Source organism: Sander lucioperca, chromosome 24, assembly GCF_008315115.2.
Source record: "Sander lucioperca isolate FBNREF2018 chromosome 24, SLUC_FBN_1.2, whole genome shotgun sequence".
Classification (NCBI taxonomy): Eukaryota; Metazoa; Chordata; class Actinopteri; order Perciformes; family Percidae; genus Sander; species Sander lucioperca.
Window position 1 is genome coordinate 12,786,883 of NC_050196.1, and position 16,191 is coordinate 12,803,073.

Consider the following 16,191-nt stretch of genomic DNA (forward strand, 5'->3'; position numbering starts at 1 on the left):
GACTGCTGAATCTCAATGGTGAGCACACTCACTGGATCCTTTCATCTGCAACAATGTCTGTACTACATCAATTGTAATTTTTGCAGGCTGCCATTTTTTTAAAATCCGGGGCGAGTGAATTACGGTTGCTTTTGGTAGCTTGACTATTTAAAAATGGAGGGTTTGTGCTGGATGTCCTGTGTCGCGCCAGTGACTATTTCCTCTGACCAATCAGTGGCCTGCAGTGTTTAAACTCCACCTTTTAGTATCAGAAGCCGTACCAAAAAAAAAGTACCAGGTACAAGCGTCAACTTTTGATAATGGAAAACCAAAAAAGAGCGAGTCGAGTTGAATAGAGTACCATGCAGTGGAAATGCGGCATATGTTTTCTTCTCACTGATTTGAGGTGGCCTTTCAACAGGGACTCTGGAAATAAGCTGAATTGTACTCCCAGTACTGTAACTGTGTAGCAGTGCACTGCTGAATAGCCCAAATGATTTTATGGAACGACTCTGTGTACAGTCCTATATGATGAACAATAATGATGGGTGTACATAAATCAACTCGTATGTGTACAGAGACACATCTCTGGAAAGTACTTCTCTCAGTAATTTGACCATTACAGGGAGAGACAACACATTCTGCGTATTGATCTCCTCTCACAGCAGCAGAGCAGGCCTTATTCAATAAAAACACAGGCAGTCACTTACAATAATATTTTGGACAAATCAGAGCAGGGAAGACATACAGTGCATCAAGCTACGGTCAACACCATAATGGAAGTGACCAAGAGGTCTATATCAGAGTACTGCATTTTACAGATGTACCCTGGGTAAATGTGTGTTTTAGAATAGCTGAATATATACAGATGTCAGCACTCAAATGGCACACTTCTGCCCAACTTTCCAAACAATACCATCAACCACATCTCTGGGTTTTTTTATTGTCGTACTGTGCCACAGCTTTCCCACATTATCCCTCATCTAACTCCATTAAAAATTCACTCACCCTCCTACACAGACCGATACAGCGGGTTCCATAAGTATTTGAATTGCAACAACATTTGATGTTTTGGTTCGATGCTCTTGATGCTCTGGATGTGGAAAGATACAACAACTATGAGATTTAAAGGAAAAATCCTCCCACGCTGTTAGATATCCGACATCAATTATGCCTCATTTAATAATGAAGGGCGGCCATTTATTTTTTTGTCTGTCAGCCTGCCTTGTCTAGTTCCACTTCATGTGTTGATATCCTACATTTCCCAGAATTGTTACACTCTGTCCTAAAAATCCAACAAGTCATACGTTGCATTTCGGTCTCTGTTAAGCATCAGTGTAAAAAAGAAGACACTGCTGCTTTAACTCAAGGCTCTTTTCAAGGATATGGCATGAACAAATAAAGAACGGCAGGGCGTCTCAAATACATAGAAAGATCAAGATTACTGTCAATAAAATGTTTAGCTTGTTATCATCTTTTACCCTCTGTCTGTCTGTCTGTCTGTCTGTCTGTTGGGTGAGGTAAAGGGGGCTTTAAAACGTTGCATTTTACCCTCTCACTGTATTATCTTACATTACTACTTTTATAGTATATAATATATTGTGCTAATGCCACTTCTGGTCTCCAGAGAGAAGCACTGCCTGCGCTGCTCTTCCTGTCACATTGATGCCAATTGACTGAGGTAGCTGTCCACACGGTGCAGCCAGAGCCAATTGACTTCTGACCCACCCGTGTAACAAAGCAGTGCCTCCCAATGTTCCTGAATCAATATGGCCTCTCCGCATCACAGCAGCAGCGCTCAGATTGGCTCCCCCTATGCTGACCTTCCCGAGAGCCCGAGCGCACATCGACTGGTCGGGGAGGAGGAAATGTGCAAGTCCTGGTCTGTTCCTGCTGCTAATGCTCAACACAGCCAAACGCTTACGGACTTAAGGGCAACTTTGCATGGACGGGTAGTTGTTTTCAAAGATACAACCTGCACTCTATCTGAACTTCTATTTTTAGAATATATTCACATACATTCTTGACTTTTGACTTGCGTTTTCCCATTGAACTATAAAGGTGAGTTGGGACTGCCTACTTTAAAGCTCCATTAGGCAAATGATCCATCTTATTAGACTAAATCACTAAATGTGTTTTGCTACAGATGTTCTGGAGGTTTTGTTGTCAAGTATGGACACAACCTGAAAGTCTTCATCGTTCGAAAGTGGGGAAAGTCTAAATGCATCAGTGACCGACATTTTCTTAATACCTTGCCTCTTCCTGTAATTGGTGGTGACCAGTGTGTGAAGCTTCTGAGTGAAGATACAAGCTACTCAAATTCTTCTATAAAACGCTCAGACTAGATTTTGAACTATTTGTGAGTGTTGTTCCAATATCAAAGATGTTTCTTAAAAAACATTTTTTTTTTTTTAAATGGAAAAACTAGACCTTTGACTAGTAAACAACAAAGCTGTGACGTAACTGGCTTACCGTCCATTCCTTGATAAAGCAAACTCCACTCCCTCCCTTTGGAAAGGCATCAGTCGCTGCAGGAGCTTGTGAGGAAGGCCTGACAGTTGCTGTGACCATCTTGTATCACAGCAAGAGGTCTGTAGGTCATTATCATCCATTTCCATTCGTTTGTCGGCCCTTGCTCAGTCAGACTTTAGGCTGGAGAAAAAAAAAACATTGGTAAACCAAGTTGTACATCTGAATAAAGGTTTGGTCTGAATTAATTCCAAGAGCATCTATTGGACGTTAAAAAGCACTTTTGTTTAACATATTGATTGCTGATTTAAACATGTTTTATAATACTGGAGAGAAGCTTTCCTCTGCTGCCTACTAGCACTGACAGGAATACCATTATTGGATGCTGGATGACGCAGTATAGTGGACAAAGATAGTCTGAATTTAGATGAGATGTAAAATGTGCCTGTCTCAGCTGTCCCCAGTTACAACAGCATATTTTTGTGTTGCCTCACCCAGCTGATCAATCCTGCCTCCACATGTAATGACAGATATTGGTGAGTGTACACCAACAACCCCACAAAATCATTGTGTCTAAAACAGTAACACCTTCCAATAACAACAGTGTTCAGATAGAAGTCAGAGAGCAAGCTGTGTCTACATTAAATGGCAAACGTCATATTTTGTGCATGTATGTTATTTACTTATTATATATTAAATATAAGTATATTTGGATCATTTATACTAATACAAATAATAACAATAAAAATACTCTGTAATAACAACCACAAATTACATTTGATAGTTAATTTTCCACCAAAACCACCTAAATGTCTCAAGGTAAGATCTTCTGATCTGGAAGGCAGAATCTTGCAGTTATGCTAGCTAAAGTTATGCATTGAGTTTAAACTTAACTTTATCGGCTATATGGAGTAACTTGTCCAAAGAATACGTTGCCAGGTTATGGGCCGACAACAACTTAATACACATTTAAGTATGCAAAGAACACATTTTGAGTTATTAATAACGTTCCCACCTAAAGAAGTCGGAATGGATGTAGCCCTGGTTGTAGCGTATAGCACTGAAGCTAGCAACATAAACAGGAAGTAAACATACTTGCCTATAGAAATAAAAGCACCACTCGTTCATTATTTTTCATACCGGATATGCATTTATGTTTGTAATATTTGCATATGACTCTGGTACCTAGCTACCATATTAGTGGAAAAGCCATGGCAAAATAGAAGCTAACATAGGTGCTCTACTTTACATTATAAATCTCTGCCACTTAACGTTACAGCGTTGCAATGATATCGTGACTGAGGAGCAGTAACGTACAGCGTACATGTAATAGTGTTATGTTCGCAAATCTAAATAAGAAAAAACAAACCAACGCTATTTTTGTGGTAGCGTATGCATACTTTGCCTACCCAGTGAGAAGGTGGAGTGGGATGAATCGTAGCAATCACATAGTTTATGAAACAGCAGACTGAACTGAAAGACTGAAAAGTTTCGCGGCAAATTGAAGGTTCACTCGGTTTATTTCACCAGGCACCCGCAGGCTCCGCAGCACTTAGTTTCATCACGAGTGTTCAATGCATTCCATGAACCAACGTCAATGTAATCACAACTCACCTAAAAGTACAAAGACTTTGAATCAGTGTTAAAGGATATGTGAGACAATAACTGCTGCCATAACGCAAAAAACGACGACAAGACGTGACATATTTTCAACACCCTACGTATCGAACGGTCGTACGTGAGGATCTGACGCACTCTCCCAGCCTTCTGGACTCCGCCGTCTCTCCTTCACTTCGCCACAAACACTAGCTACTTCACCCTCGGTAGAGACTACGGCTGTGCACCGATTGTAAACCAAAGCGGTAAGGCAACATTACATATCTGCAGTATCGTGTCCAACAGTTACCGTTTTGCGGAAAACAAACGTCAACCGGATTGTTGTAATCATGTAACACGAGCTAGTTAGCAGTAAACATCTCTCTTGCTAGTGCGTGACAGCGAGGGCACCGGTGTTTGGCTGTTTTCAAGTATTAGCAAGCCACAGTGCCAGGTAATAATCGTTAGCTTAGCCCCGACACGATCCAACGCCAAGTGTGGCATATAATGTTGCCTTGCTCTACGGCAAAAGTACACACCTCGCAAGTAAACGGCGTCTCCAAATTGTAAGCGGCCATACTTATGTTCGGCGTCTGTCCGAAAAAGCAAAAGGCAGTAGTTGAATAATACAGCATAATTCATTAACTTTTAGGCCTGTTCGACTCCGTTTCTCTCTCGGTAATATGCGGCAACGAACAGTGTGTACTAAGGTTAACGGTTAGCCATTTCCATAAACTAAGCTTTTGATTGAATATTTGCGCTACCTGCTTAAATGTCTTAACGGCCGAATTTGAGTTACATGTATCAATTATCAGATTGAAATGTCACATGTTGTCCGGGGTTTGTGGGTTTGCAATTACCAAGGAAACATTTAAAATAGCCAAATTTGTAATGGAGTCTGGTGTTAACGGGCTCGCGGTGGAATAGCGAACGATTAATAGCATTTAAGTTACATTGCTCTAAATGATTACTTAAATGCATTTACTTTGGATTGATTCTCCACACATTCCTCTATGCTATATTACGAATCGTAATCTCTTGTTTTTATGGCAGATACATGATTGACAATGGGATATTTTCTTGGTCGATGGAAGCATAGAAAAACAAGTCACACGCAAATTAATCAAACCCACGTAAATAATAAATGATACGTTGCGCAGATACCTCAAAAGTGCCAGAGTTTACCAAATAGGCTAGAGGCAAACGGGTTTAATGTTGTATTTGGAGTGACAAATAAAATGTATCAACGCCAATCTCTATCAGTGAAACTAGTCCTCCAAGGCTTGTCGCATACAACTTAATTGTAAATATTAATTAAATAATGAATGATGCAGTGTAGTTGTGCTCTATCAACCACAAGCATTTTCAGAGATTTTCATGTTTTATTTTTTCAATTGCTGAAGTAATAGATTTTAAAAAGCCTTTTTATATAGTAGTATAGTTCTTAACATTGACATATTATATAGTTTAGTACAATTCCATTACTGTTGCCAGAGAGATTATAAAAGTGGACAGTGAAACCTGATGCACCAGATGTATGCTAGTAAAAGGCCATAAATCATACTTATAACTCATTTTTGGAACTTGTGTAATAAGTAATCCATACCCACTATAATTCTGATGCACTAACCCAGACAATTATCGCCTCCATAGACTTGGTAGAGATGGAACTGAAAGCTTACACGTTGCCACCACTGAGGCTGAGCATCATGATTGTATCATTTTCATCAAGGTACCAGCGGAGCCTGGTAGGTGGAGAGTGGATGCTAGCTCAGTCCCTCCGTCTGCTGTTTTAGAGAGTGGAGATGATGTGTTCATCTTTGCAGAGCTGCGCATATTTGTGTGATGTGTGTATGCTTAATGGGGAATTATGATCATAATTAGTCATTGTGTATGCAGGTTTAGAAGTTCTCAATCAGGTTACGTCCATGTTAGGGTGATATGGTTATTACAGATGCATATCTGTTTGTACCTGCTGGGTGAAATATAGTACATTAGGTAGTGGCAGTCACAGAAAAGTACACTAAATTATTGCTCAAATGCTCTCTTGTAATTGTCTGCACTCTGTGGCACACCCCTCCCAAGGCATTAAAGGAAATGCTAATAATTGTTTGCCATAACTGTTTCACCCACCGCTGCAGCCGCTACTCTGTTGACCATTCATTACGCAGGTTAGGGCATATTTGGAGCTGATGACATTATCAGATATTGAGGTTAAGGATCCTGTGTAATAGCTTTCACCAAAGATGTGGCCCAATGACTAAATAATTAATCGCCTTCCAGGGGGAAAATCTCTCTTTCCTATAATATTTGGTCTGGGCCATTAAATAATTCATCCGCCTATCCATAAATTGTTTGTTCAATTGGTGACCTTTTCATGGGATTAAGGAAGCACAAATAATACATTCTTCAGAGACCTGGCATAACGAATGGTACAATTATGAGGCAGGATTGGATCGGATCGGTCGTCGCAGCCTGGTGTTGGTTGCTAAGTGACAGCAGGAACTTTTCCGCCCACTGTGTTTGCTGTTGAAGTCTGAGTGACTGCAAAGGACAAAAACAATCACATTATGGCAGTCTAGACTTGGGCTCTGCATCGGACCTGTTTGTGACTTCCTGTGTCTTTGATAGTCTGTCAGTCACTTAGCGATGAAAGTGCTTCGTGAAGTAGATTATTATCAGAGCTCAATTATCACTCCTATCCACGCTATCTTCGTTGCATGTACAAAGGAGACAGACTACTTGATCTTTAATGAAATAAACAAGCCAAGTAAATTCTGGTGGAGGCTATGATCCCTTATTGTTTTTTCCTATTAAATCACAAAAGGCAGCTTTAGCTGAAATGGAGGAGGTTAGGGGTGCGGTTTGATCATGCACAGGCAGCTGCTCTTCTTCCTAATGCAGTCAGTGTATTGTTTTCTCGCCGGTCCACCAAGATGAGCTTATCTGAGATTTGCCTAAAGCTAAATGTTTTCTTGCCGTATTTTACTCTTGTGTTTAGTATTGGGTGGTATTTCAGGTGGTGGCTTTCTCTCTAAATCTGCGGGATTAGCTCTAGCCTTGTCGTCTTGTGTGAAAAGCAGGGTGCCAACTTAAATGGGAAGGTAGCCCAGTGAACAGCTCGGCCTCTCAGCGGCCAGCGCCTCCCCATCGTCTCTCCACCTGCTCTTTGAGCACCTAGCTGGCCACAGACATGTCGATCCTGTCCCCTATCCGCTCCTCCTCCCTGTTTGTCTTCTCTCCTTCGCTTTCTTTTTCACCTCCTCTGTGCTCCTCCTCGCCTTTTCTCTCTTACCGCTCTACCTCCCACCCTTCTCATCTTCCTCTCCTTTTCCTCGCGGTCTCCTTCCATCCATCGCATGTCCCTGGCTGCCCTTTCCTCCTCCTCCTACCCCCGCCTCCATCCTAAAGCAGAGTAGCTAATGAAGAGCCCCATTTAGCCGGTGACTTTGGTTCCATAGCGGCGGCCGGCCTCGGCTGCCGTGACTGGCTGTTGAGGCTCTGACATCACACAGAGGCCAGCTGTTGATTTGGCGCTGTCTCCAAGGCTGGCTGGCTTGATGGGTTGTGGCAGGTAGACTTGTGCTCGCACAGCACTCTCCCTCCCTCCCTCCATCCCTATCTCTCTCTCTCTCTCTCTCTTTGTGACACCCACTCTCCCTCACCCTCTCCCATTACACTCCCCTCTCCCCGTCTTACACTCTCACTCAGTCGAGCGAGCGAACAGGAGGCAGCAGGCAGCTGCCGAGGAGCGAGCTGGGAGGTGACTCCAGCCTCCTCTTCAGCAAATTGTGCCTCCTGTACAATGGAAACTAAACGCTTGAGTAGCAGGAGGGATGGAGGGCAGAGCTGCCGGGCAGGTAGGTCCTGCAGCTTCGCGCCACTTGAATCTCGCATGCGTTTTCTGATTTCCTGTTCATATTTCTTGTTTATTATTTTGTTCTGCTTTTTAATTTTTTCTTTGTCATGTGCCTTTGTGGCTGTTGATTTCTACCTAAGGTGAACACGTGTTGTATTCAGTGCTGTTTTTTGTTTTGTTTTTTTAAACCAACAACATGTTAATGCATGAGAAAATCTCTTCCGCATCAGCTTTTCTCTTTCTTTTAACATTGCATGACAGCAAGTCAGTAAGCAAGTGTGCAGTCTTTTTCTTTGGCTTGTTAAACTAAGCGCAACATGACATTTGGTGTGCTGTCGGTGCCGTGTTACTCAGTGAGCTGAGCCAGAGCTTTCCAAATCTCCTCGCTAGTTTACCAATGCTGCTTCTGCTCTTCATTACGAGGATAATTAACCGAGATCAGCCAATAAGAGGCTTCGCTCTGCATTGTTCTCCAGCCAAGCTCTTCCTCTCTTCCCCCCCTGTTTGTTCTGCAGGTGTTGACTGCAAATGGACTTTTAATGAGTCTGGCTGACTTTTTGAGTTATTCTCCTCTCATAAGGCTCCATAGATTAAAACTGCTAGACTTGCATGTTTGTTTTCTGTGTTTATTGTTTCTCCTCTAATTGCCTAGATTGATATTCCCTGGGAGCTCTCCTATGGGATAGGTAATGGATTACCTACATGCTCTGCTGTGGATTTAATTTATTAATGCTGGCTGACTGCGCCTCAGCTTCGCAGCACCGCGCTCTCTGCCTTATATGACCTGAAGGCAGTGCGAGAAGCGCAATTACAGGCTCATTTGTGCCTGTTTATGCTTTTTTCAGTTAATTCAGTCTGAGCTATTACAGGCAGTTCCTTAAACTGACACTGCCTCAGTCGCCCCAGAAATTGAGGCAGGCAGTGTATGAAAGTGATATAATTTCATAAGCTTTACACTAATCGCATTCTGGTCCAATTATATAGCTCCCCTGTCAGTGCTTTCCTTACTTTGCAATTAGCAGAAATGGGTAGAAAATGGGAGATTAGTTACTCAGTTTAGCAAAATGCTGAAATCAATTTTTTTGCAGCGCAATGAGTGCGAACCAGCATTAGTAACCTAATCAACTGTTTACTTGATGTCTGATTTTATCAGGGTGCATGTCCTGCACTCTGCTGAATCCGATTTATTCTAAATCTGTCTTTTTGTTGGTGTTTCTGGAAGTCAGCATTTAATTGTGGTAAAATGTGTGGCTGTGATTCCTGTGGTTGAAATGTACAGCTTGAGAATTTAAGCCAAGCATCAGTGGCAATTCTTACTCAGAAATGGCGAGCAGGTGACTCAAAGCTGTAGCCCTCGGACATGGCATTACCTTTTGTATTTGAGTCTCGGCTTTTGTTTCACATTGCTCCACTGAATAGAGCTCTGTTTAGTATTCTACATCTCTGCAGACAATATCCCAGCTGTTTGGCACCGCTCCTACCGTTGTCCTTTTTGTGTGACACTTGCGAAAGCTCATCAGCAGCAATACAGCATGAAATATTTTTCAACGCGTAATCTGCAGCTGCGTGCAGGAGAATGCTGCCACTTCGTTTTTTGCTCAGGCGCTTAGAAATCATCGGTGGATTGACTTTGTGATTGGAAAAAGCATATGAAGGTGATGGCTTGTTCTTTTCCGCCCCATGGTTGACTCATCTCCTCGATCTCTACCGAGAATAGATAGATGGAGGGAGGGATTGAGGGTCCTTCACCTCCAGTTGAGCTGGTTTTTAGCCCAGACAAGTGCCCTGATCCACACAGAGCTAAGCAGAACAGAGCGGAGATGTGGGAGGGAAAGGTCAGCCTTAGCAAGAGAGGTGTGTGTGTGTGTGTGTGTGTGTGTGTGTGTGTGTGTGTGTGTGTGTGTGTGTGTGTGTGTGTGTGTGTGTGTGTGTGTGTGTGTGTGTGTGTGTGTGTGTGTGTGTGTGACTGCTTATGTGAAGGGGAATGGAAATAAGTATACTGGAGTATGCTTGCTCTCCTGTTCGTGTGTGTGAGTGCCATCACCAGTAGGCTGTAATGCGCTTCACAGTGATTGAAAAAAATTCTCATTAGCTTGCCATTGAACGTAATTGTCCATGTGAGTAGTCCGTAAAGAGCCTGGTGTATGATTAACTCGGCTCAGTTGACGGCCACCCTTATGACCCCACTGTGGGTTTTTGGAGAAATAATTTCCACCAAGAATATACGAGAATGTGTGTTTGTACATTTGCATATGTGGTGCTTACACCAATCCAGCTGATGATTTACGGAGTAATCAAACAGTATTGGTTTTATTGTCATCTTTGAATTTTGTGACGATTATTTCTGTTTCCTGTATTGTAATCTGTCTAATTGAGTATATCTGCATTCTAACACATTTATGCATTTGTGTTCTGATTGTGTCCAGATGGGCAGGTTTGATGCATGAGTGTGTGTATGAGAGCGATGTTGCTGATACGCCGTCTGGCATGGCGATAAAGGTGGTGTAAAGGGGCAGTGCGACACTGAACGATGCCTGAGGGAGCCTCTTTAACGTTGCCGCGCTCTGCGGCGACTGTAATACCAATGAACCACTCCCTGTCAGCTACAGCACAATACTAGAGGATGTACAGGCAGACGGAGAGTCTCTCCAAGTTCACTTGTGTGTGTGTCCAACGGTGATGTTTCCCTGTGTCCGTACCTGTCAAAATAAAAAATAATTGGGGGAGGTGCTGTGCATTGTTTGCGGTATAAGCATTCATAAGACAGTCTCCACCATACTGCATAAACACACTCAGTGTGAAGTCCTGAAGCCTGCTCAGCAGCTCTGGCCATAAAACCTGGAGCGCCTATGGCCAGACTCAGCCACACCGCTGTCGGAACAACTTTTACACTCTGCGTGTGTGCATGTGTGATAGCTGCAGGACCAGCACTGAATTACAGAGCAGTGCTCCACATTTCTCCATTTCAGACATTTAGCTGGCACTTCTATTTGCAGCGGCTTGAATTGGCACCACTTTTGCAAGCAAGAAGGGCAAAATCTAGAGCCACAGCAGCAAAAATGATACTTCTGTCATACCAGAATAACCATGTAAAAGGTACTGGGTGCGTTCAGAAAGTGATAAGAGGCAAATAGAAGAGCAGAAGGGCAGAGATAAGACGATTCTCGGAAAAAGATATACGCTATCTAGAGATGACCAACATGCAGTAATAGATTACTGGCTACAAACTGCATATACTAGATTGTGTACTCTCCAGATGTAAGTAATTATATACATGACATCAACATTGATGAATGGATCCTGCCTCGGGCCTCACACTCGTCCATCTGCCAATGCCAGGGAGAAATGCTACAGGCAGAAGGAGACATTTTCCTCATAAATTTGCTAAAATGTCAAACGACATTCATGTTAAGGGGTTGTGGAGTCTTAGATTGTATTAACACTAAATAACATTGAGTGGTCCTGTTACTGTCAGTAAATATTAACACTCGTATTTGTGGATGGTTGGGCTGTTTGAACAAAAGCAATGCACCAAATGGCGACTGTTCCATGGCACATCGCTCCCTCCCATCATCATCTCAGCCTGTCGCCCTTGCTGCAGGCTGAGGAGTCAGAAGGAAGATTATAAAATGAGCAGGGATTCCACTTGACCTTTTTTGGCTGGCACGGGGGTCTCACCAAGGCCATGTTGGGAGCAGCAGCCAGGCCTTGGCACCGCTGGGTGCCAGAGTCAGTGTGGCACCTCGCCCACTTACTGAGACGGAGATTAGGGGAGGAGGGAGAGGATGAGAGAAACGCAGGGAGACAATGAGAAGCCTGAGCAAGGACCAGTTATATATGTTGCTATAAAGGAATGCACAGCATCAAGTAATGTGATGTAAGAGCTGAAACAAATAATTGATTAATGGATAAGTCGTTGGACAGGAAATTAATCTGCAGTTATTCTGATTAATTGATTAATCGTTTATTTTTTCTGACAAAAATGCCAAAAATTGGTTAAGTTTGGGTTTTGGACTGCTAGTCAAACAAATCAAGACATTTTAAAGATGTCACCTTGGGCAATTATAATGTGCACTTTTTACTGTTCACTAAAAGAATAATTGATTAACGGAATAAACAATCAGCAGATTATTTGATAATGAAAATACTCAAGTACGACCAACTGCAGCCAATAACGTTGAGCAATAATGTCACGTTTGCACATTACAATTAAGGCAGCAATTCAACAGAATAGTCCAGGGAAGCGGGCGGTAAAATACTAATTTGGTTAGAAAGCTGGAAATCCCATTTACTGTATGCAGCTCTGTTGTTGTTGGCGTTTTCATTTGTCTGCCCTGCCCAGCCATTGTCACACCGTAGTTCAGCTAGAAAGGGATTTGCTGGAAAATAGAGGTTGTACGCTAGATGATTTGAAATGTATGTGCACACAAATGGTGGAGGATTTTCCACTGAGAAATGCTATCTTCCCCCCGCTGCTCTCTGAATTCCTAATGGTTGGTTTTTATGAGGTTGGCAGGGGTGCCTTCTCCTGTTGCCTCCGCCGCACTCCCATCTCTGTGCACATCAATTATTTATTGCGCATAGGCACGCATGGGCCCAGAAATACACACTCGCCACACTTTTACTTTTTTCTCCAATACACAAATATTTCAAAGTTGCTGACATCCTGACTGCTGTCAGTCCATGCGACCTCAGTGTCAGTGTCGCTCCTAACCTCTGACCTCTCTAACGCCACAGCGCTAACCCCGTGCCCCTCTCCGTTGCAGGTCAGCAGGGGTCATGAGGGTGTCGGAGGCCCCGGTTGCTGTTCAGAGCAGCTGAAGCAGACATGGGCAAAGAAGTCTCAAAATGGCATCGGTAGGCTCAGCCTCATCGACTTCACCAGCCACATCGTCCTTCGCCACAACCACCACTGGCTACGCAACAAGTACGTCTCCGGGTTTATTTCTCTTTGACAATAGTCAGGGGATATGGGATTTTCTGGGGATCTTAATGTTATTTAAGTCAAGTTTCAATACAAATTTTAGTGCAAAATTTAACCAAATTTCCAGAAAGTCAGCAAAAGGAAATGCAAATGAATGTGCATTTTATTCCGCTACTGTCATGTAAATGTTAGAAGTTGATTCATCAAGATAAACAGTATGGTGGCACTAATTCTCCTGTCGGCTGCCAATAAACCACTGCAGAAGAAAATGGCGCAACATGATGACGTAATTAAAGAGCCCCATACTTATTAAACGACACCAACAGCCTCTGAGATGCTCAAAGTAAGATATGGAACTTAGCCTAATAGCTGGTTTGATTTGCATTGATATGGATCTTATCTCAGTTAGCTATTAGGCTAACTGAAATAAAACCATGCCAATCTCTAGGTATGGTGAAGGGTATGTGATGATGTGGGGCTATTTTAATTCCAAAGGCCAAGGGAACTTTATCAGGATCCATAGTATCCTGGATCCATGAAATAACTGGCCTTTAAAAATAAAAATCTGCCTACCTCTATGGGAATTTAACATAGGGGTATGTATTATTATGGCCCCTGTATTTTAAGGAAGAACATTTATTTATTTACAATACATTATTCATTCACAAAACAAATTGGTGTCCTTAAAAGGTCGGATTTTTCCTCATTTTTTTAATTAAGGCATTAAGATCAATTTCCAAAAGATGATTTTTTTTATTCCTTTTTTTTCAGTCAACTTCAGTATGGGTATGAATACTTATGAGCAGCACTATATATATATATATATATATATATATATATATATATATATATATATATATATATATCTCCATTAAGTGCTCAACAATAGACTTTGCCTTTTCACTATTGTGTGCTGCACAATCATTTTGCAGTTCAAGAATGAAGTCCTAAAAAGTACAACATTCATTTCCTTTAGACCTACATAGTCACACATTGACGCACCAACTGTCACTTCCATTGAAACATTAAGAATAAACATGACATAATTTCCTGTTATTCTGACATGGTACTCTCTATTAGTAATTAGTTGTGCAGTAGTGCAATGTCAAGTACTTAAAAAATAACCAATAGTTGAATAAACCTGTATTTAAACTAATTTCTTCTTACTCCAATTTGAGTCTGTTCACATATCTCTATCATTGGCATAGTGTAAGTACTTGTTCTAGAAACTGGTGTTTTCTCAAATACATGTACTGTAAATGGATTAACCATATTATTTGTTCACTTTTTCTTGTGTTAATGGAATGCCAGAAAGCCAAGCTTTCTATTTTAAACTAAACAAACTACAGTAAAACATGTATGTCAGTCTCAAACACAGGTACAGTGTCAACCTGTAATAAAGTTGTTGTTTTTTACTACTGACTTAGCCTGTGGAACAGTAAGAAAGCAGAAATTCATTAAAATGAAGCTGCACAATTCTTCAGTGCACCTGGTTGGTTGTGACTCGAGTTAGAAGTTTCTCTCCTGCTACAGTATAGCAGCATGAAAGAAAATAGCAATCATGACATTGAGAGAATCATCCATGATGTCATTACAATATTAACATAGCCTCAGATGTATATTTAAAAGAAAAATATGTTGATTTTGTTTTCATACTCACTCATAAGACACCAATTTGCTACTCCTTAAATTCCCAGACGTTTCCTTAATGTAACCCCTAACGATCCAATGATGATCTATATTACTTATGCAGTCAAAACATCAGGGATTCTAAACAGGCACACGGTGCAATTTCCTCAGCCATGAGAGACGAGATGGTGAAATTCAAATGCATCAAAGTCTGAAGCCAAATTTAGTCCAACACTCCAGTCCCATGATAAAATGTGTTTTGGAAGAATGAATGATTCGGTGAGGGACAAAGTAACTATCCATCACAAGCCCAGCTCTTGAAAATATCTGTCCAATATTGCAAATCGTCAACAGAGCGACTCAAGAGACTTCACTCATCAAAATGTCAGCAACAGACACTAAATATTCAAAGGCGTGCCCAGCACCCTGGAGTATTAAGCTGTTTTCCTTCAGAATGTACAAATAATGTAAAGCAGCAGCCGGCGTTGCTTTTGTCAAACCTCTGACAGGTCATTGAAATTCAACATCTGACTCTCCATTGCCCAGCCCCATTTTAGCTAACCTTGCACAGCATTAGGTTAGCTGTACATTTGCCCAGCAGAAGAGCTCCGGAGAGCAGCGGACCTCACTAGAAGTCAATTACTCTGACATAGAGGAATTGGATGCCGCCTTTTTAAAGAGAGCGGCTTCCGCTCGCTGTCTCAGCTCTTTTGGGACGAAGATAAACAATCAAGTCTTAGCCAGCCGCTTTGCTGCTCAGCGATCAGATAGGAAAATGGCTCTGATCACTGCGGGGCAAATAGGTTGAGGCTCCGCTGATTGGTGATGGTTGGAACACACACGTAGCCACGTACACACTCAAGCACAGAGTAGGTGCTGTCTTGTGGATCCAGTTTTGATGTGCAAAGTGAATTTGATGAGCCCATCTCTAATTAACCTATTAATCATAGCTCTCATGTACCAGATGTCTGCCCCTCCCGTGTGTGTGTGTGTGTGTGTGTGTGTGTGTGTGTGTGTGTGTGTGTGTGTGTGTGTGTGTGTGTGTGTGTGTGTGTGTGTGTGTGTGTGTGTGTGTGTGTGTGTGTGAGCCTGACTACATAATTAGGTCATATCTGCAGGATCAACTCGCACCATGACTTCAACATAAGGAGGTCATGGCATTACACAGTTATTTCATGCAACATACCATAGGTGCAAAGCAACTAATGATCCAAGATTGGCAATAATGTAGAGTTCTTATATTTTTAAAATTAGTTTTTCTTTTTTTTTTACTCTGACAAATTAAGCTGACATCAATCCAAAAAGTCTTCATGTTGTATGAACAATGTTTGAACCAGAGTCATTAAATTAACCAAACTCTGGGTCTGGAGTGTAATCTGCATGCTTTCCTATTCCGTTCCTATACAACATACACACGGAGTATTTGGGGGGGGGGGGGGTATGTGGACCTCTCACCTTCATATCTTCCTGCTGAGATACAGTATGGCCTTTTACATATACTATATCTACTGTATGCTGGTAATTCAAGGTTTTGGATGGCTCTACGCAATCAGAAACTTTGCCTTTGCGACGTTAATCGAATGAAAACACAATTAAATAGTAAACCTTCATATAGTTTGAAATTATTTAGGCTATTCCACATTTTTGCTGATAATAGATCATATTATTTAATATCAGGTAACTTAGTTAAATAGCAAATTAAGTTTTATAATAAAATAAAACCTATATGGTATAG

The 16,191-nt window shown here is 41.8% G+C and overlaps 2 protein-coding genes and 1 long non-coding RNA gene across 17 annotated transcripts in view; 2 read left to right on the forward strand and 1 right to left on the reverse strand.

Moving 5' to 3' along the window:
• Window positions 1-4,178, reverse strand: part of zranb3 (zinc finger, RAN-binding domain containing 3) — a 78,757-nt gene extending 74,579 nt beyond the window's left edge. Inside the window, exons 1-2 of one of the 3 annotated variants that reach the window (XM_035998404.1) lie at window positions 4,063-4,178; window positions 2,452-2,631 (exon numbers count right to left, since the gene is read on the reverse strand). In XM_035998404.1, the coding sequence (XP_035854297.1) occupies window positions 2,452-2,597 (146 nt within the window). In that variant the 5' untranslated portion in view covers window positions 2,598-2,631; window positions 4,063-4,178. Of the gene's footprint in view, window positions 1-2,451; window positions 2,632-3,463; window positions 3,515-3,857; window positions 4,036-4,062 lie in introns of those variants that run through there. The other 2 variants (XM_031291864.2, XM_031291863.2) reach the window with 2 other exon arrangements.
• LOC118494439 lies at window positions 1,612-2,083 on the forward strand. Its single transcript, XR_004896570.1, has 2 exons — window positions 1,612-1,861; window positions 1,913-2,083. It is a non-coding gene; the product is annotated as an uncharacterized LOC118494439 (long non-coding RNA).
• The window catches only part of LOC116044564 (R3H domain-containing protein 1), a 45,758-nt gene continuing 33,701 nt past the window's right edge, over window positions 4,135-16,191 (forward strand). For 12 of the 13 annotated variants that reach the window (XR_004896564.1, XR_004103711.2, XM_031291854.2 and 9 more), the window contains exons 1-2: window positions 4,135-4,310; window positions 12,670-12,830. The gene's annotated coding sequence lies outside the window, so the exon portion shown is untranslated. Of the gene's footprint in view, window positions 4,311-7,335; window positions 7,905-12,669; window positions 12,831-16,191 lie in introns of those variants that run through there. The other variant, XM_031291851.2, reaches the window with a different exon arrangement.